At 43.3% G+C, this 20418-nt stretch overlaps 1 protein-coding gene and 1 long non-coding RNA gene across 2 annotated transcripts in view; one reads left to right on the top strand and one right to left on the bottom strand.

Moving 5' to 3' along the window:
- Positions 1 to 448: 448 nt before the first annotated feature.
- LOC121823964 (uncharacterized) lies at positions 449 to 18966 on the top strand. Its single transcript, XR_006065640.2, has 3 exons — positions 449 to 591; positions 7266 to 7375; positions 17237 to 18966. It is a non-coding gene; the product is annotated as an uncharacterized LOC121823964 (long non-coding RNA).
- Positions 16950 to 20418, bottom strand: part of Ccdc192 (coiled-coil domain containing 192) — a 200658-nt gene continuing 197189 nt past the window's right edge. Inside the window, exon 7 of the mRNA XM_042264043.2 lies at positions 16950 to 17275. Within this exon, the coding sequence (XP_042119977.1) occupies positions 16989 to 17275 (287 nt within the window). The 3' untranslated portion in view covers positions 16950 to 16988. The remainder of the gene's footprint in view (positions 17276 to 20418) is intronic.

Genomic DNA, 20418 nt, shown 5'->3' with positions numbered 1-20418 from the left:
ACACATGGCACTCAGGAAACACCTGATAAGTGTCCCAGACAAGACAATGTAACCTTGCTTCAACTTAGAAGGTCAGGCCTCTCTGGGTTCATTATTGGACAATCTTGATAAGGGAATGTAATGTTCAAGGAATCAGTCCTACTTGAGACAGGCATCTCTCACTCTGTGTTACAAAGTGCTTTTCTGAGTAATATATTTTGGGCCCAGGCACACTTCTCACGTTAAAAAAAACGTTTTTCCATTTTCTCATGTTTTCATTCGGTAGGGCTCACTCATTTGTACAGCAGACTTTCCTATTTCATCACCACCTGTTAAGTACTTCTGTAATAACTGTGGGCACTACTGGAAGGTGAGCAGCGGGTCAGTAGCACGCCCACTCAGTGCATCCCTGATTTCACTGGCCGGGGCAGGAAAGAGGAAATCTTACGAAGGGAGGGTCCAGGAGCAACCTCGGTTCTTTGTTAGTTGCTTGAAAATGCTTTGTCTTTTTCCGTTTAGGTGGAAATGACCTCTGACTCCAAGGGAAACCCCAGGAAGACCAGTTAAAGCTGTGTTTGTGTGGCAGGACGCCTGAACGCAAGGCTTAGAGAGGTAAGAGAAAGGCCGGAGGTCGTACAGCTAGGGGGTGGTGCACTCTGGATTGGAGCGCGGGTGCTTCCCTGTCTGCTGAGACGGCAGGAAGTGAGTGAGAACCACCGCGATGGGCTGCTTCCCAGACAGCGGCTTGTGTGCTGAGGGTTTTTCCACAGTGAAGGCAGATAAAACCCCAACAGGTGGCATTCCCTGTACCTTCCACGATCCCACGGCCAAGCTAAACTCCAAAGAGTTTATATTCAGGGGATTCTGACCGGGCTTATAAAAACCAATTCATTAGGTACCCAGAATCAGGGAAGACAGGGGAAGAGAATGATGGGCCAGGGGAGGTGGTGTGAGAGACAGACAGACCAGTGAAGGAGTGTGTTTGTGAGTTTGGCTGGTTTGAGATCTATGTTAAATTTGATGAGAAACTGCTAAGAGGTTTGAATGTTGGAGCTTCTAGAAACACAGTTTTTTTTTCTTTGTTTTGTTTTGTTTGGAAAGTGAATAATTAAGACGTAATTATTTCAGTGAAAGAATCACAGCCCAATTCACCAGAAGAGTGATTACCTTGTTTATTAGTAGCTGGAAATTGAAGGCTGCCCCGGGCACCCTATGAACACCTATGAGGGTGGAAGCTCACTGGCATGGAGCCCACGATTAGCCCAACTGTTTGCACACGAAGGATTCACAGATACAGTGCAAGTTCCTAAAGACTTTTTTTTTTTTTTAATCTAAGAAACAAAACAAAAACACCAAGCCAGATGTAGTGGCCTCCTATCTGCAATCCTAACATCTGGGAGGCTGAGGCAGAAAGAGTATTTGTGGTTTAAAGGCAGCCTGGGCTACACAGTACATCATGGAATAGCCTGGAAGAGAGAGAAGGAGGAAGAGAGATGGAGAGACTCCAGCATCCCCAAATGCACTGTCTAGTCTATTTTTTTGTGGATTTCCATGCAATTCTATGCCTTGGCCACTTGAGTTGGTTTTTTTCTGTTTCAAGCAGGAGGCCAAGGCACACAGGTTGCCTCTGTCACTTACCAAGCAGGAAGGTGTATTACAGAGAGAGATGAGAGGAAAAGAGAAAGCTTTAAAGGAAAGCGATTGGACTAGATAAAAAAAAACAAAAAACAAAAAACAAAAAAAACGGAAGAACCAAGGCCTGGTGAGCCAGCCTTGGCAGTGTGCCCAGAGCAACTTCAGGAGAGGGTCGGAGCCCAGTCAGAGCATTTCCTGCTTTGGGTTAAAAAAATAAATCCAACTACCCTCTAAGAGGTGGTCTATTCTTCCTGTGCAGCATTAGGTCATTAATTTGAAAATTGCAGGTAGTAATAAAAACAGCAGTCATTCGATTAACATGGAGCTGAACGGGCATCCCTGCTACACCCACTGCACACCTGGGTGAATCTAATGCTGCCTGTGCGGGGGCCAATTTCCAGAGAACTTCAGTCTGGGCCAAGGCTTGAAGTCTGTTGTCGGTTTTCCTGGATTTCCCATTAATTCTGTTTATTTCCGCTCAAAATCTTGGACATGACATAAAGGGTAACCAGCCTATAGGTTGGGGAGCTCTCTCTCTCTCTCTCTCTCTCTCTCTCTCTCTCTCTCTCTGTGTGTGTACGTATGTATGCATGTGCGTGTGCATATGTGTGCATGTGTGTAGTCATTATCGCTGGAATTAGCAAAGTTCTGTCAGGCTTCATGTATTCCTTGCCTTCGGGAGGTCACTGGTTCCCTTCCCCCACAGCACTTTTTAGCAGGTTTCACAGGGTTCTGCAGCTCAGCCCAGTCAGTCTAGCTGGGCTTCCTCCAGGCAGCAGATCAGCGTAACTTTCCGTCTTATTTTGAGAGCTCAGACAACCTGGGTCTGGGGGTGGGGGCTTTGCCTTAGACTTCCAGGCTTGTGACCACGTAAAATTTTCCTGATGCTTGCACAGCCTGTAACAGAACCGCTCTGCTTTGAACTCCAGCAGGTGTATGGTTTTACAGCGCAATATTTTCAGATAGAATTTGTCTTAATCTTCCAGTTAAGCCTCTTTATATGAACAGGGCTGCCAAGATGACAAATGTAATTCACTTGCGAGTTGTTTGTCTAGTTAACAGTAAGTACGCAAATCAGTTTCCTGTTCACACAAAGGGTTTTCTTGTGTTGGGAATCTTTGACCAAGGCTACCTTGGCTTGGGTTTTTATAAGGGAATTCACAACGTTAATTATCTCTAGTACCCTGTGCACCAGGATGTGAGGTGACTTACTAAGCAGCCGGCTAGAACCAAACAAGTGTATGACCTGTGTTGCTGAAAAGGACCTTTGTGTTTATACTAGGGGGACATTACAGAGGAGCCACAAGCAATCGGATCCCGGGCTGTGAGTGATATTAGGAAGTCCAGTGACAGCACAGTTGAGGGGAAACGGAAAGATTTGCTGTGCAGATAAAACTCAGATAAAGGCTGAGAAATGGTTCATGGCCCTCTGAGTTTCTGTTCAGAATTTATTTTCTGCTTCTTTCTTTCTTGAATGAACTTCCTTCTTCTTCTTTTTTTTTTTTTACCTTAAGCAACATGAAAACACTCATGAGTACTTTTTTTTTTAAGAAAATACCTTTGATTTCTACTTTGGCAGCTTCATACACATATACAATATATTTTGACACTATCCAGTCAGCTCCCTCTCCCACCTTCACATCCTCTCATTTTTGTTGTTATTGGTAACAAAACCGAGTCCTGTTAGTGCTGCCTGCTGGAATGTTCTCTGGTCTTGGCGGCTTGATCTTGCGCAGGTAAACGTAGCTGCAGGAAGTTCTGAGTGTGATGGCCATGCCGTGCTCAGCAGACAGCGCTTCACAATGCTCCTCTCCATCCCTCAGCTCTTACGTTCTTCTGTTCTCTTCTATGCTGTTCTCTGAGCTTTTTTGGTGTGTGTGTGTGTGTGTGTGTGTGTGTTTGCGTGTATTATGATACAGATGTCTCATTTAGGACTGTGTAGCAATCTGTCCTTCTCAGCCCTTTGATCAGTTTCTGAATTAACTTGCGTCTGCTGCAGAAATCGGGTTCTGTGCCTGAGATTGAGAACTGCACTAGTCTACAGGCATGAACTTAAATACTTAGAAAGTAATTTGACAGTGTGTCCACTTAGCAAACACAAAATGAAACAAAAACAAACAAGCAAAAAAAAACCCTCCAGGAATCTCCCACCCCCAACCCCAAGGCCTGTGACTTCCAGAACTGTGGGCTTCTGACTAGGTTCTCTATCAGAAAGGGGTCAGTTATAGGCATTCCTGTCATGCCCCTATGGCCCCAGTGGGCACCAGTGGCCATCTTCCTTGGCAAGTCAGTACCATAGCATTCAGAGTTCAGTGTTAGGATATCATTGTAAAACACAAACCTTTAAAGATACTTTTCTGTTGTGTTGGTGGCAGCTCTGGGCATCAATACAGGGATCCAACCTATAGCCCCTGTATATGGCAGACAAGCATTCTGTCAATGAACTATACTCTCAGCCCTTAGTATTTTTAAGTGTGCTGAATTGCTGTGGAATAATCCTTCTGTACACTATAAATATATATTACTCTCATTGGTTAATAAAGAAGCTGATTGGCCTATAGCAAGGCAGGATGAAGTTGGTGGGACCATCAAACCAAGGATACAGGGATGAAGAAGGGCAGAGTGAAAGAGCTGCTGACAGATGCAGAGAGAGCAAGATGGGCATGCCAGACTGAGAAAAGGTATCAAGTCACTTGGCGGGGTGTAGATAAGAAATATGGGTTAAATGTAAGGGTTATGTAGTAACAAGCCTGAGCTATTGACCAATCATTTATAATTTATATTACGTCTCCAAGTCAGTTATTTGGGAAGTGGCTGCCAGTTATACTTGGGAACAGGTGGTTGGGACAGGAAACATCCACCTATGCTGAACTATGGGGCTTGGGAAACAGCTTGGTGGTAGAGTTTTTGCCTGGCAAGCTCAGGTACCTGGGTTCAAGCTCCACAAAACAAATCTAGATACCATAGACAATGATATCATACCTAGAGCAGCTTGGTGATTGTAGGGCTCCGTTTTCTCCATAACTTACATTGTTCCTATTATTTGAAAGAGTTCTTTTTCATTATTGTTATTATGTATTATGTATTATTATGTATTATTATTATTATTATTATTATTATTATTATTATTGGTATCTGGGTGAGAGCAGGGTCTCCTGCGGAGTACCTTACTTTTTGTCTGACTCACTAGTGTCACTGGCAATGGGTTACAGGTATAGACCACCACACCAGGCTTCAAGGAGATTCTTGCATCTTAGGGACAAGCAGGTTTGTACTAATGTGGACTTCAAGCTGTAGGCAGCATGGTCAGGGGAAGCCCTGTGTGATCAAAGCACTGAGTGTTGGGGGAGGAAGGGTGTCGCTGAAGCATTTCCCTATGCATCCTTCCTAAGACACAGGAACCTGCATAGCAGGCCTACCCCATCCCTTGGGTACTAATGTCAGCAGCTTGCCCTGCTTTGGAGGCTCTTTGGATCCTCACTTGCTCATCCCAAGAGATGGCCTTCAGCAGGATAACTTAGGTGTAAGAGTTGTGCATTGCCCTGAGTGAGCAGTGGAATCAGAATCACAAGACAGTGGAAACAGGATCTGAAGTTCAAAACTTTCAGTTCAGCTGGGAAACATTCCAGTAGAAGCCACGTGGAAAACAAACTGAAACTCGCAAGGGAGGATTGGAGCACAGGACAGAAGTCTCAGGAATGGCCTCTTTGCAGAGGCATCCTGATGTAGAAGGCTGCAGATACAGAAGAGAACCCGAGGCCCGGTAGAGCCAAACAGCAGAGAGCCAGAGAGAATGTTCTCAGTTTCACAAGAACGCCAGTTTATGTGCAGAGTCATGCAGGTTCTGTAAGCCATTGATGTGAGCTGAGGCAAGTCTCTGAGATACACAGTTGTGGACAAAGCAAGAGGGAGGGATTGTATCCTAGAGAGAGTGTTAGGGCTACCTGTTAACAAATGGGTGTCAGAGTGCTGTGGGAGCAAGGCCAAGGTCTGGATTCTCTCCGGGAGCCATAGGGGAAAAATAAACATTGTATTTGGTCTCTGTTCAGTATCAGACTGGATAACACATACCTGGACACACACAACACTAGGCTGGTATCAACCTGACATGGGAATGGATACCTGTTGCCAATTGCTATCAGACTCATTAGCATCATCAACTGTAGGCTAAGGATAGAAAGAAACAGTTGTTTGTGGAGGTAAGGGAGGGAGAGAAGATGAGGAGGAGGAAGAAAAGGAAGAGGAAAAATAGAGGGAGAATGAGAAAAAAGGAGGGGGAGGAGGAAGAGGAAGGGGGAGAAAAAAGAGGGAGGAAGAGGATGATGATAAAAGAAGTTGAGCTTTTTATTTATTGGACTTCATATTTTAGATAAGTGTAGACTCACATTTAGTTCTAAGAGATATCATAATATTTCAATATTGCAGTTATGAGAGACCCTATGTGCTCTTTACTAAGTTTTCTCCAATGATAACAGATTAGAAAAGTATAGTCTAATATCACAATCAGGGTACCACCAGGATGCTGAATGCTCCCATCACAAGGAACTTCATGCCATTTATAGCCACACCCTGAATCTTCTGCTGCCCTTGTACTACACAGTCACTAATCTGTCCTATTGCTATGGTTCTGCTTTTGTGGGGGAAAAAAGTATTTCTTTTTCTTGAGACAGGATTTCATGTAGCCAAGACTAACCTTGAAGTCACTATGTAGCAAAGGCTGGCCTTGAACTCTTCACCCTCCTGCCTGCACTATCCAAGTTCTGGCACTACAGGCAATAGCTACCATGCAACACTGCTCAGCTTGCAAGTTGTTACTCCTCATTCACGTTTTGGAAATTGGCTTTGCTGATAGAGAATTCTAGATTGGTAGTTCCTTTTAATTCAATAATGTAGGAATTTCCCTTGCTCATTTCTTTGAATTGTTTCTGATGATAAATACAATGTAATTTGTGTCTTTGTTCCTCTATAGATAATGGTGTTTTATCTTTTGTCTTTACTCAAGAATTTCTTTTTGTATCTATTTCTTTTCAGATTGACTATAATATGAATAACTATGTGAGGGTTATTTTGCATTCATTTTGGTCTTATTCTTTGCAAATCTGTAATTTGGTGCTCACCACTTACTTTGAAAATTTCTTGGCTACTTTTAATTTAAATGTTTCCAAGTTACCTTGTAATCTAGTTAATATTCCTTTTCACATCAATTTAGGGTGGTGATTTAAATGTATCATAATCACTTTGCTGGAATTTGATCAGAATAATGCTGAGCCTGTGCATTAGTTTGGGAGAATGAATAATTTCTTCATGTTGAATTTTCTGACCTCCACACACAGTATGTCCATCCCTTCCATTTTTTTATTTGCACTCTTGGATTTTCAGTGTTAAGGTTCTGCACATGTTTTTTTGATTCACACCCAAGAATGTTTCATTAAAACCACGGTTGTAATGATCCATACCTTTTCCTCGTTACAGACTCATTGCTACTCCAAGTAATTCAGTTTTGTGTTGTTTTTAATCTTAGATTCTGAGAACTTGCTGAATTCTCTTAGAACTCCTAGGGAGTTTTTTGGCAAACGGTCAGATAGGGAGAGTTTTGTTTCCCCCTCCCTAATCTTTACGCTTCACTTCCTCTGGTTGCCTCATTGCTCTAGCTGTGACTTCCAGCACTTTGCTGAAGAAGATTGTTGAAACCAGACAGCCTGACTTTGTTCCCAATCGCAGTGAGAAAGCACTCGGTCTGTCCTCATGGAGTGTGTGACAAGTAAGTCCTGCTAAGTAAGTTCTTCTTTCTTCTTTTGGCAGCTCCAGGGATCAAGCAGAGGTTCTGTGAATGATAGGCAAGTGCTCCACTACCAAACTAGAACCCCAGCCTGAGAATAAGTTCTTAATAAGAAGTAAGTTAGATTTGACTTAATTAGTGTTTAATTGTGGGAGGATTTAGAGTTTTGCCACATTTATTTTCTCTGAACCCCATGATAAGACTCTTTGATTTTTCATCTTTAGTTTGTTACAGTGATGTATTACATTGATTGATTTTTTTTCAGGGTGGGAGGGTAGGAAAAGCATCTCACTATGAAGCTCAGGTTGGCCTTGAACTTGCTATCTAGTGCAGCCTGGCCTCTGACTCCAGATCTTCTGTCATAGCCTCCAAAATGCTGGTTACATGTGTGCACCACCATGCCCCACTTCTTTATGTGCTTTAGATGTTGAAGCAACGTTAGAGGTATAAAATGAATTGAAAGAATTCTATTTCTTGTGATAGTTTTATATTAAGCCATGTCAACATGAGTAGACCATGATACCCAGCTATTTGGCCAAATATTATTTTGAATGTTTCTTTGAAAGTATTTTCTACGTGAGAATAAGAAAGCAAGAACTGAAGATCTTAGGGTGGTCCCATAAATAATTTGAATCAACAGTGTGGGTTTTTTTCATCCTATTTGAGTTATTCTCAAGCATTTGATAAAATTTTGTTAATATAATCAACTCTGTTGGCTATGCTTTTGGAAGTTACAAAAGAAGACTGTGTTACAGTGTGAGTCCAACAGAGATGGACAGGAAGCTGTGCAGTCCTAGCACAGCCATTCTCTAAGCTGCAGGGTTCAAAGTGAGAATGGCCAGCTGAGGTCTTGACTCACCAATATGATGGGTTTGTGAAATAAAGCATGATGTCTCACTGGGTTTCCAGAAACCTCTTGTGGAGCAGAACTCAATGGAAGGATGGAGTCTACAAAAATGTTTAGGTAAAGGTGTGGTGTCCGTTCAAGGTGCATTTTGAATAGGAGAGTGTTAACAGTACAGCTCATGTAGATTTCAGTGAGAAAAAGCCAAGCCTGTGTGGATTCCTTTTGACCTTAAAGGTTTCTGAGTATTGATCCTGAGCTTAGTCCCACCATGGGGACAGGAACTTCAACCAGTCACCCAGGGTCTTCCACTGCCTGGCCTCATACCAGGGTTCTAAATACCTTCTCTGTCATATAATGATACTCAATCCTCTGCCCTCCTAGGCATTGTGGTCCTGTAAGATCTGCTGCTGGCCACATCCAAGCCACACCAGGGAATGCAACTTCAGCCGGGGCTATGTGCAGGGCCTTAGAATCTACCCCATATGGCAGGTATCCCATGGAGCCAGCCCCTCTCAGCTCCTCTCACATCCTATAGCCATGACAAGATGCAGGGATGGCTAGAGGAAATGAACCCCTGTCTCCTCATGTTCCTCTCAGAGGCATGTTCTCAGACTTCCTTTTTCCTAATTGACTTGGGCTTTGGAATAAGGACCTGGAGTAGAGTCTCTGGATTAGCTTCTCATTTCCCTCTGCCACAGAGTCCTGAGCACAGGAGACCAAGGCAAGCCACCTCTTAATGTAGGAATAGAATGGAACATAGACAGAGAGAAGAATGTAGCAATAATCCAGAAGCTTATTTATTAATATTTATTTTAACTAAAGTTCAGTGAGATTTGGGACTCCTGGTTAACATATATCTTTCTTATGATGTTTGTTGAGAATAAATATGTATAGAAAGGTTTGTATTCTGAATATAAGGTATACCCATCCTGTAATAAAAAAGCAAGCCTTGGGCCTGCTTCTGAACACACTGTTCATTTAACCGAGCAATTCATCTCATTGCTCTAGGCCAGGGGTCAACAAGCTTTTTCTGCCAGATAGCAAGTAATTTAGATTTGCTTATTGTCTAATCAAATGAGAATCACTGTATTCCAATAACATGGTTCATAGACAGTAAGTGTTGAATTTCATGTAACTTGGTGTCACAAACTCTGCTCTGTTTAGAATAAGATCATTTAAAACATGCAGAACATTCAAAACCCTCAGGCCTTGCAAAATCCGGTAGCACCCAGATTTGGTCCATGGCTGTAGTTTGTCAGCTTTCTTGTCTGCATTGGGAAATACATTAACTCACAGTCATCAGAACCAGTGGAGGCAAAATGTATTCCTTCGCTTTCTGATACGCTGCATGAAGAAGCCATCCCTCTTCCGTTTCCATCCAGGTTGAAGGTAAAAGCCGCTAGAACTAGACCACGGTCTTCGTAGTATCGCCTCTGGATTATGCTTGTGTAAGTGAGAATGGAGGTCTGTAGGTGAGGGAGGCTTCTTCCTGCCCTCAGAAAACCCCGGGCCTGGTGATATTCACTCACCTACTTACCTGTGTCTATCATGTGGGGCAAACAGCATTCATGGATATATTTGCACCCCATGAGCACAAGCATTCAGGAAGATGCAGTTGCTGTCATGTGTGGATGGGGGAGATGCAATGGACTCTTGGTCAGGGATTTTCTTCTATGTCTGTTCTTTCCCTGTCCTAAGTTTGGGATGTGCATTAACTTTGAGTCTGACACGTAATTTACTCATTTTGAATACATATTGAGTTTATATGTATATATCTCAACCATAAGTCAAAAGCTCAAGTCACTGAAATTTATGACAGTACCAATTCACAACACACTATACAACTGTATTTCATCAGGGGTGACAGAACCATTTACTTACAGGGCCGGGCAGGTAAGACAACTGTCTTAAGCAGGCGTGGCTAAGACAATAGAGGATGGTGGGACACTGTGCAAACTGTAGAGTGCTGCATTTACTCTTCATAGGAATATTTATTTTAGAACAAAACAAAGCCCAATGAATAAACAGAAGCCAATCCTTCCCTCCCTCCCTCCCTCCCTCCCTCCCTCCCTCCCTCCCTCCCTCCCTCCTCTCCTCCTTTCCATTCTCCTTCCTTGTGTTAGGATCCACTGAGTCTAGGGTCTTCATACATCCTAGGCAAGCACTCTACCTCTTAGCTAAACTCTGCAACCCCCACATTTTCGTCACCGAACCAAACAAGTTGATCAACTGATTGTGGGCAGCTTTTTGTCTTTAAACCATTGCTGTGGATCAAGTTTGATAAAGAAGGTACCTGTGGAAAATTCTTTTCCTAAAAGTGGAATAGAGATTGACTTGAGAGAGAAGAAAGACAAGGAAGATCTCTGTGATAGAACTGCGCAGGGGTGGTGTGGGGGTGGGGGTAGGGTGAGTGATGAAAGATGCAATTGCCCAGGGCTGTGTGTCTTGGTCCTGTGTGGCATTTTCTAGTAATAAGTTTAGGATTTGTTATCTCACTGAAACCGTTTTTGTAAGAATAAATGTGTAAGAACAAAACAAATTCAATTTGAAAACATTGCCATTCATTCATTGTAAAGTACTGGGAAAATATCAATTACACTTTTATAGTCAGTTCATTGTTCTCAATGCAGGTCCCTGACAAGGCCATGAGCTTCTGCTGATGTCACTTTTTATTTATTTATTGTTTTCAGCAGCAACTAGGCATGCGGCATCCTTTTTACAAAGCATACCACTAGAAGGCTGAGGTAGCATCAGTGTTTGGATCGGAGCTGTAGCTTGCTAGCCCAGTCCACATAGAGCAAACAGCTGGTGGTAGGTTGCTCTTTTCCTCACTGGGCTCCCATCATTGTTGGGATAGATCCATTCTATGAAAAAAAAAATGACACCGGATAACAAATCTGTAACCCAACAGTGGGCAGGCTGAGACAAGAGAATCGTAAATTAGAGTCCAGCCTGAGCTACAGAGTAACTCTCTCTATACATAAGCAAAAGTGATATCAAAACATGTTACGTGGTTTTCTGTTTAAGAACAGGACTCGATATTATTGGTGCTGAATGTTAAGGGTCAGTCTTTGCTAAATAAAACAAACAAACAGCAACCAAACAAAAACCATATGTACATGCTCAAAATGGAGCTAGTCAGACAACTAGGCCCTCCCACCAAAGGCTCTGGCTATGAGATGTGTATTGAGTATCTGGCTTTGGAAGTGTGATCCCTGGGGATCTGAAAACCAGCACAGCTTTTGTTTTGTTCTGTTTCATTTTACCCTAAAACCATGATTTCATTAGGTGTGGGAAACTCTGTGACTCGTCCTGTTTTCTGCTGTGAACTTTGTCCTAGCACACGCATCCATTAATTTTAGAAAGATCATTTCCTACTTGAACTCAGTTCTCCTCTATTGACAGGAATTTCTGGGAAACCTTAACCAAAATTTTTGTTGTAAGAATTATTTATTCTTTGTAATTTTGACTAGTTTTCCCTCTCTCCCTCCCTCCCTTCTCTCCCTTTTCCTCCCCTCCCTTCTTCCCTCTCCCCTCCCTCTCTCCATTCCTCCCTTTCTCCCTTCCTATTAGAGTTTGAACTCAAGGATTCATGTATGCTAAGTGTACACTTTTATCATTGGGCTTTGCTCCAGTTCTTTCTTCAAATTCCAAGTCAGTGTGATCAGACCTTTTGAATCGTAAACATTGGTTTTCCAAGTCTTCGAAACAGCAATTTAAAGACTGGAGAGATGGGTCAGTGTTTAAGAATGCACTCTGCTCTTTTAAAGGACCCCAGCTCTGTTCCTAGCACCCACATCAGGCAGCTCACAGCCTCCTGTAACTCTAGGTCCAGGGGACCTGATATCTTCCTTTGGAGTCTGAGATACCTTCAGACTTATACCCACACACAGACCACACACACATATACATATAATTCAAGATAAAAATAAATCTTTATTTTTTTTTTTAAGTACTTAGTGTGGGCACTGGGAGAAATAGCTCAGTGGTTAAGAGAACTGGCTGCTCTTCCAGAGGACCCAAGTTTGATTCCCAGCACCTACCTGGTGGTTCACATCTGTTGGTAACTCCAGTTCCAGGGGATCTGATGCCCTCTTCCGTCTTCTGCGGACAGTGGGCACACATGGTACACAGCCACACACGCAGACAAAATACCCATATTCATGGAATAAAAACAAAACAATAAAAATTGCTAGGACCTGCATGGCTTTGAGATTGACCTTTTTCTGAGATGACAGGGAATGAAGAAGAAAATGACAGATGTGGGGTGGGGTGGGCCGTGTTCTCTGATGGCTGTGCAGCAGCTGCCAGAATCAAATCTCTTAGTGCACTATTCACAGCTGAGGTAGGAGGCAGGTGAGCTCATCTCAGTAGGGGGTCTCTGTAGGGGAGCAGTCTCAGGCTGCAGTAAACCTGGAGGAAGAAGCTTTTGTGGATACTTCCCATGCAGTGCTTGGACCAGGGACCAGGGTAAGGCTTTGCTCTCTTCTGAGCCTGTCCTGGGGAAGGCCTTGCTGTTCCTATGGATCCGAGGCACTGGGGTCCTCGACATGGCTGTGCTTATGTCAACAATATCCATTCACTCAGCACTTCATCTGCTCCCCACATAAATAAAAGAAAATATTTGGGGGATGGTTTCATCCTTGCAATCCTTACACTTGATTGTATTTTGCTACTGTTGTTGTTGTTTGTTTGTTTGTTTGTTTTTTGGTTGTTTCTCTGTGTAATAGCTCTGGCTGTGCTGTAACTCTCTTTCTAGACCAGGCTGGTCTTGAACTCACAGAGATCCGCCTGCCTCTGCCTCCCAAGTGCTGGGATTAAAGGCTTGTGCCACCCACTGCCCAACTGTCCTTACACTTGTTAATTGCCAAGTAAATAGTATTTTGACTTAGGCTCACAGAATTTGCTGATATTTCTCTATTCATTTTGCTAAAGGAAGAATTCTTTATATTATCATAATGTAGAAGAAAATGGATTGGGGAAAAAAAGCACAGTGTAGCAGATAATTATAATTTGGTTGAATTTATTCTTTCCCAGAAATGCATTTAGACAGACTTTTAAAAATTGTGACTTCTTTGCAGTTATCAAAATGAATCCTCATTTGTATTTTTGGGCCAATGACTTGAATTCTGCTCATTTAAGTCTAGTACTTTAAAGCAATTTCATCTTGCAATGATCATGTTTGGGAACATTTGACTACAATAATGAAATAATTGTTAATTCCAACATTTATTTAAATTAACTGTATATCTCCTTATTTAATTTAACTTTCTGGTGTGTGGGGGGGGAAGCTCCTGATTAGTGAAAAGATTAATTAATACCGTATATTTCTAGAAATGTTTTTAGAGTATTAGAAAATGGCTTTAATTATTCATGAAATATTTTATTCTCTGAATTTTGTTATGTTGATGGTTACTTTTTATATGTGTGTATATATAAAGTGTGTATGATGTGTTTGTAATCCTCTGTGTGAGTGTGGGCAGGGGTGTGCCATAACATGCCTGTAGAGGTCACAGGATACCGTTGGCCACTGGTCTTAGCTTTCTACCTTTTTGTGGCAACATGTCTTTGTTTGTTTGTTTGTTGTTGTTGCTTATTTTTCCTACTGCTTTCAAAACCAGGATAGCTAGCCCCCCAAGCTTCCAGAGATTCAGCTGGGAATGTGCATTTTTCTCTTAGAAACTGCTCAGAGGCCAGTGTCTCCCCTGCTCCATACGTCCCAGGTATTGAAAGAATTCTTGTTACCAAAATGTCACATCAGTACAGATTAACCTATTTATGTTTAGACCAAATGCCCTCCCACCTTCAGATTTGAAGGTGACCCAGACCTGAATCAAAATCAACTTCTTATAAAGATGGCTTTTCAGACTAACGTGACCCTTGATGCTAAACTCGAAGGGTTGGTGTGTGTGGATCTGTAGAGGTGACGGGCTCAATTAATCATTAATTGCAGGTCTGCAGTTCCTGTTACTTATCTCCATGGTGCGGCTGCTTTCATGTGGGGGCTTGTCTGACCACTAACCAGGAAGTTGATGTAGAAGTTAACACGGGCCCATGTGGGATGCGGTGGGATTTTCTTCCTGTCTTGTTCTCTCTTCTTTCCTTATCCCCCTCAGTATCCCAGGGGCTCAAGGCAAATCTTTCTTAAACTAGAGAGGAGAGAACCTTGGTTATCACGTTAGTATATCAAAATGAGAAGACGATGGCTTGAGGAATACTCCACTCTTTTCAGAAGGTAAAGATCTGAAGCTTTCTCTCACAAACACACAGTGAGGAGATGCCAACCCTCAGCACCACTGTTGTGTCAGGGCCAATGGGCACAACCTTATGGCCACAGCTGGCATATTTAGCTGGTGTTAAAGATCATGCAGCCAAACCAAGGCGACCGTGCTGCATATGGTGATGGGAAGGTACCAGAGAGAAGGGATGCCTGAAGCCGATTCTGTAGGGCTGATGTAGGCACCTCAGAAAAGGCAGAGAAGTGCTTTGTGTGGTGATATATTGTGTACCCTAAAAATCTTGCCTGAGGATCAGAGCCAGCCACTAGATTAGACATAGAGGTCAGGCAGTGGTGGCACACACCTTTCATCCCAGCCCTTGAGATCTCATGCCTTTGTTTGGGAAGTGCATATGCCTTTAATCTCAGGAAGTAATATGGTAGGGCAGAGAAAGATATATAAGGCGTGAGGAAACAGGAACTCTCTCTTTAGGCTGAGGATTTTGTAGAGGTAAGAACTAGTGGCTGGCTGTTCTGCTTCTCTGATCTTTCAGCTTTCACCCTGATATCCGGCTTTGGATTTTTTTTTTATTAAAAGACCATCTAAGACTCTAACAACAGCTTTGAGATGCTTTTTGGGATCTGTACTCATGACCAGTAAGTATTGAGTTGGTCTCATCTCTGACATTAAACACAGGTGCAGACATAGAGATACACACACACACACACACACACACACACACACACACACACACACACACTGACATATAGATACAGACGCAAACACACATACACAGACATAAACACACACAGACACAAACATACATACAGATACACACACACAAACACACAAACACACACACACACACACACACACACAGCCATTATATATGAAGCTGAGGTTATGTTCAAATACAGGAGGATTATAGCTCAGCATGAAAACCTAAATTACTGGTGGGACAGTTCTTTAAAAAGTTATTTCGTATTTCTCTTTTGATGAATATCTAGAATCTCAAAGCCGTCATATGCCTATACAAAGCTCCATGAGCTCCTTCAAAGATAAAGAGAAAGAGAAAGGAAGGGAAAGAGGAGAGGAAAGGGGTAAGGAAAAGAAAAAGGGAAAGGCAGGGCAGGCACTATGGTTTAGAAATTGTCTTGTAGGTGGTCGGGACATACAATCAGATCATGCTCTCTTTTAATAGTACTGGTCCCATCCCAGCTTGCAAGGAGTGTTTGTCCATGAATCAGGGAGTGAAAGTATAAAATCGGAGTTTGAAGCCTGCCTAATGTTGTCTGCTTGGACTATACTCACCAGGAAATCTATGACTTATTAAAATGTGCCTATCAGGTCCAACTCCAGAGGCCAGGCCTATGCAGTCATGCCAACCACTCATCAAATGTGAGGTCCTCTTTCACGGCAAGCAGGCAGCCCTCTGTCCCCGGACTCCCTCATGTTCTCTCTGCCCCTCCATCTATAAAATCACCACAGTTAAGGAGACCCTTCTGTGTCTATGAGAACCCTGCTTATCTAAGCTGATTCTTAGGTTTGCTCTGTTTCTGACATCTGCTGCTGTGCTCAGAGGACAGGATTCCGATGCCTAGTTGTTAAACTGGATGAATTGGATTGACTTGTAGCAATACAGCCACACTCAGAAGTCTGCCAATACTGCTTCTCAGGAGGCTCACTAGAAGAGTTAAGTTCTGAAATCTCCTCATTAGTGCCCTTTGGGGAGGACATGGATCGTTTGAGTGGGAAGGGGACATAACAGGACTCCTTGCAGTCCATTAATTACAGGGTGCCCCCTGTGCCAATGCTGCTGTTTTCTCTGCCATTATTTTACAGTGCTCACAGCAATGTGATCATCCTAATAGAAGTGTGTATTTTTCTTTTCTCCTAAGGAAGGGGTGGGGGGTAAAAAAAAAAATCAGTGTTGTGTCTTTTCCCAGGGAGATACTGTCCAGAACCTTTTCCCAAAGGACCACAGCTCTGATTCATTTTTGAAAATTGCTTCAGCATTATTTTGTTTCTACCCTTGCTAATGTTCGTAAAATTCATGCCATAAAGAAATAAACTTGAGAGGACATGAAAGGACAGACCTCGTGGCTATTGACTCGTTTGGCAATGATTTCGCTCTTCGGGGCTCGAACCTTCCCCAACGCGAAGCAGGCCCTCCAACCCAGCTTCCGCTGCCCAACAGCGCTGCACCAAGGGACAGACACCTAGCATCCTTCCTTCCAAGTGTGGCAAACTTCTCCTGAGAGGACGGTAGCAAGCTGCCTGGTTTTGTGTTCTTCCCTCACCCACAGGAGTGTCTAAAGACACAGCCTCCTACTGCTGTGTGGCTCGGTGGCCACTGCTGAGTGGTAGACACTTTCAGGGTCTGCTTCTGAATGCCCCCCTTTCTACGGATCTCTCCCGGCACGAACACTGTAGGTGACACCCAAACTTGTAAACTCGAATTTGACGGGCTGTTTAGATTTTGGACTCCATCTTGGTGACACTAAACTTTAATTATTTTCATATAGGAAATCTACAACTCCTCCTTCGAGGCCACTGGAACACACCTATCGTCACATACAGTGGGGACTTCTTGTAAATCTTCTCTAAGGTTTGCTTCCGCTTGGAACAGTTGGCTACTGCGCGAGGCTACCAGCTCCTCAATCTTCCGTTCCTTTTCTGCTAAAACTTCTTCGAGCTGAGTGATCTTCTCAGTTTGTAGGGAAAGCTGGGTGGATAGCTCCATAATGAGGCTAATCTTTCTGTCACCCTCTTCCACAGGGGGGAGACCTCCATAGGGCACTTCCACGGAGTTCGACGCTAAAGCAGGCAAAGAACAAACACAAGAGGAAGAGTCATTTTCATCGGAGTTCCCAGAGCTCAGAGAGAGGGAAGATGAAAAGCGCTTCATTTCTCACGTTCGCCAGAGGCGGCCCAGATGTTACATCATCCGGTTGGACACACTGAGAACAGAATCTAGATCCCGTGAGGGGAAGAGCTCAGGGTGCTCGTGAAAGAAGAACTTGGAAGTCTCTGGAGAGGGACCAGAGTCAATCCTTGCCAACTTCTAATTTTATTTTATTTTTTTATATGCGTTTAACTTTCAATTAACTGTGGGAATGAGCCGACCTTGAAAGACAAATTCCAACAACAGCCATGCCAGGCTTCATCTTTTCCTTCCCCCAAAGAATCATTCACAAGAGGAATGACTGAGATAAAGGAAAACACGCTTGAAATTCGATGTTTATGTGTCTGAAAAACAACAACACATCTTGCCCTTGCTCCTTTTGGGGGAGATGGTAATATAATATAGAAAGACTAACTTCCTAGTCCAAGCATCAGAATTGCCAGGAGTAGAATTTGAGCCCAGGCAGGGAATTGCTTGCATGAGATCCATCACAGAGGTTCAGTTCTTCTAGGCTAAAGACTGGTCAGTGTTTTAAAATAAAATTAAGCATCCTCTAGGACATCAAAGTTTATTCAGATCCTTGGTGAATCTCTGAGTTAAGGATGAAGACTAGAAGAAGGGAAAGGAGGAACCTACAAGGAGATGGAGGATGCATCACTGGCCCCAATAGTCCTGGAAAATGAATCCCACTACCCATAAAAATGTGGCGTCTGTAAAGTAAACACCCTCTTATTAGACCTCAGAAGTACCATGTGGGAGCCCACAGAGGCTATCTAGTGAGAACTTTCTCGGGGTCAGAGAATCTGAGCTTGCTTTACCCAGCAGGCCTGCATAAGGGGATGATTTGACCACGGGTATGGTTGCCAGGTATTTAGAAAGGTCTACACTTGCGGTGTGTTTTGATCTAGCAAGGAGGAGGTCTTTTGCCCTGCCCCTTGGCATTGTTATAAAAAGCCCTTTTGAATGAATGGGAAAGGCCGTTGGGTAGTGATCCAGGCCCTCCTGAAGCTATCCTGTGTTTCTGTCTTCCTTCTCGTCAACTAGGTCTCTCTATCTAATACTTTCTTAGCACCCTCTCCCCCTCATAAGGACCCTAGAAAGGGTGGGAAAGATAGGAGCTGGACCCCCACAGTACCATCTTATTTCATCATCAAATTTCTCTGCGCTATGGAAAAGCCAGACATAGATATAAACAGTAAGAGATGTCACAGGCTTGGACGTCGGTTTAGGGGTAACGGAGCCAATAGCATCCCAGTACGTGGCTTCAGTGGTTGATCTGATATAACTGGAAGTCCATTGTTTTCTCCAACCCCAGTGAAGAAAAGCCCAAGGGCCGCATCTGATACACGATTGCCAGCTATGGATAGACAGGCTTTCTATACACGCCTGCGTGATGGCTCATGCCTTTATTTCTAGCAGTCAGAGAGATAAGCATTGCCATGAGTTCTAGACCAGTTGGGGATATAGACTGAGACTCTTAACACACACACACACACACACACACACACACACACACACACACACACACATACACACACCTACTACTGCTATAAACCCATACCTGCTATTCTCTCTGTCTCTGTCTCTGTCTCTGTCTCTCCGTGTGTGTGTGTGTGTGTGTGTGTGTGTGTGTGTGTGTGTGTGTGCATATGTGTATGTGTGTATATCTGTGTTTGAGTAAAGAATCACCCGCATTCATTAGTGAGTAAAACATAGTGGTCATTAGCATTTCCCTGAAGGGTCTCTGGAGGAAGCTTGAGCACCTAAGGCACGATGTGTAGCATCCTTGTGGGTCACAAAAGTGACAAGGAGATGCCAAGCCATTCTCTAATCTTAGAAATTATTATTGGCAAATTATTAAATCTTTAAGACTGTCCAGGAAACTTTAGTTCTCGTTATTTGAAATCCTAATGTCCGTATTGAAGGGTGTGATGACTTGTTCACCTCCTTTGTGTTAAAGAGCAATAAAAGGCGATGGGGAGACACTCAGTGGTCCAGAGCACACACTGCTCATCAGCATCCCTTCCTGGAGGCTAAAAACCTCCTGCAACTCCAGTTCCTGGGGGATCTGATACCCTCTTCCGGCCACCGTGCCGGTTCCGGCACTGGAACACACACAAGATAGATTTACACAGACAGACAGACACACACATACACACACAGAGACAAAAAATTAAAATAACGTATTTTTTTTAAGAATAGTTAAAAAAGTATTGCAGTTTAAATAATTATTTGGTTCATTGTCTCTGTGAAAGGCATATGCCCTCCAGCCCAGTAGAAGCTGCCCATCCAGCAGGGGCTTTTCCTAGCTACTGACATGGCAGAGCCCTACCTACCTTTTATATCTGGCCAGAGCTGTGCTGGTAGCTACAGTAACCACACATGACCAATAAGCAACTGGACGCGGCTATTCTGAGTTGAGATATGCTATCATGGTGACATAGGCATTGATTTTGGAACACTTAGCTTGGAACAATGTGAACTGTCTCATTAATTTTTGTTGATTATTATTGAAGTAGCAATCTTTTGGCTATTTTGCATCAGAAAAAAAAAACATGCTATTGACATTTATTGCATTCATGTGTTCTAGCTTTGAAAGTGTAGCTACTAGGAAGTTTGAATCACATGGCTTGAGTTTGTGAACCTCTTATATTGCTGTTGAGTAGTGCTGGGCAGGCATCTCCTGCAGCTGAGATCCAGGTGGCGGCCTAACTTGTAGACTGTATTTATCTACTCAGTTTTCACAGGCGTTATTTGGGAGGGAGGATTGGTCACTCTCGATGGATCATTTTTCTGTGTCCTCTGGGTGTGGAGGCCTGAAAATGCAGGTTTTCAATGGGTTCTTATGGGCTGAAGTAAGGTTCAACAATAGTGGAAAGAATGAGATGAAAATCTGCAGCAGGGCGGCAGTGGCACACGTCTTTAATCCCAGCATTCGGGAGGCAGAGCCAGGTAGATCTCTGTGAGTTCGAGGCCAGCCTGGTCTACAGAGCGAGATCCAGGACAGGCACCAAAACTTCATGGAGAAACCCTGTCTTAAAAAAACAAAAAAAGA

This window comes from Peromyscus maniculatus, chromosome 19 (genome assembly GCF_049852395.1).
Source record: "Peromyscus maniculatus bairdii isolate BWxNUB_F1_BW_parent chromosome 19, HU_Pman_BW_mat_3.1, whole genome shotgun sequence".
NCBI classification, from domain to species: domain Eukaryota; kingdom Metazoa; phylum Chordata; class Mammalia; order Rodentia; family Cricetidae; genus Peromyscus; species Peromyscus maniculatus.
This window is presented reverse-complemented; position numbering and strand designations above follow the sequence as displayed.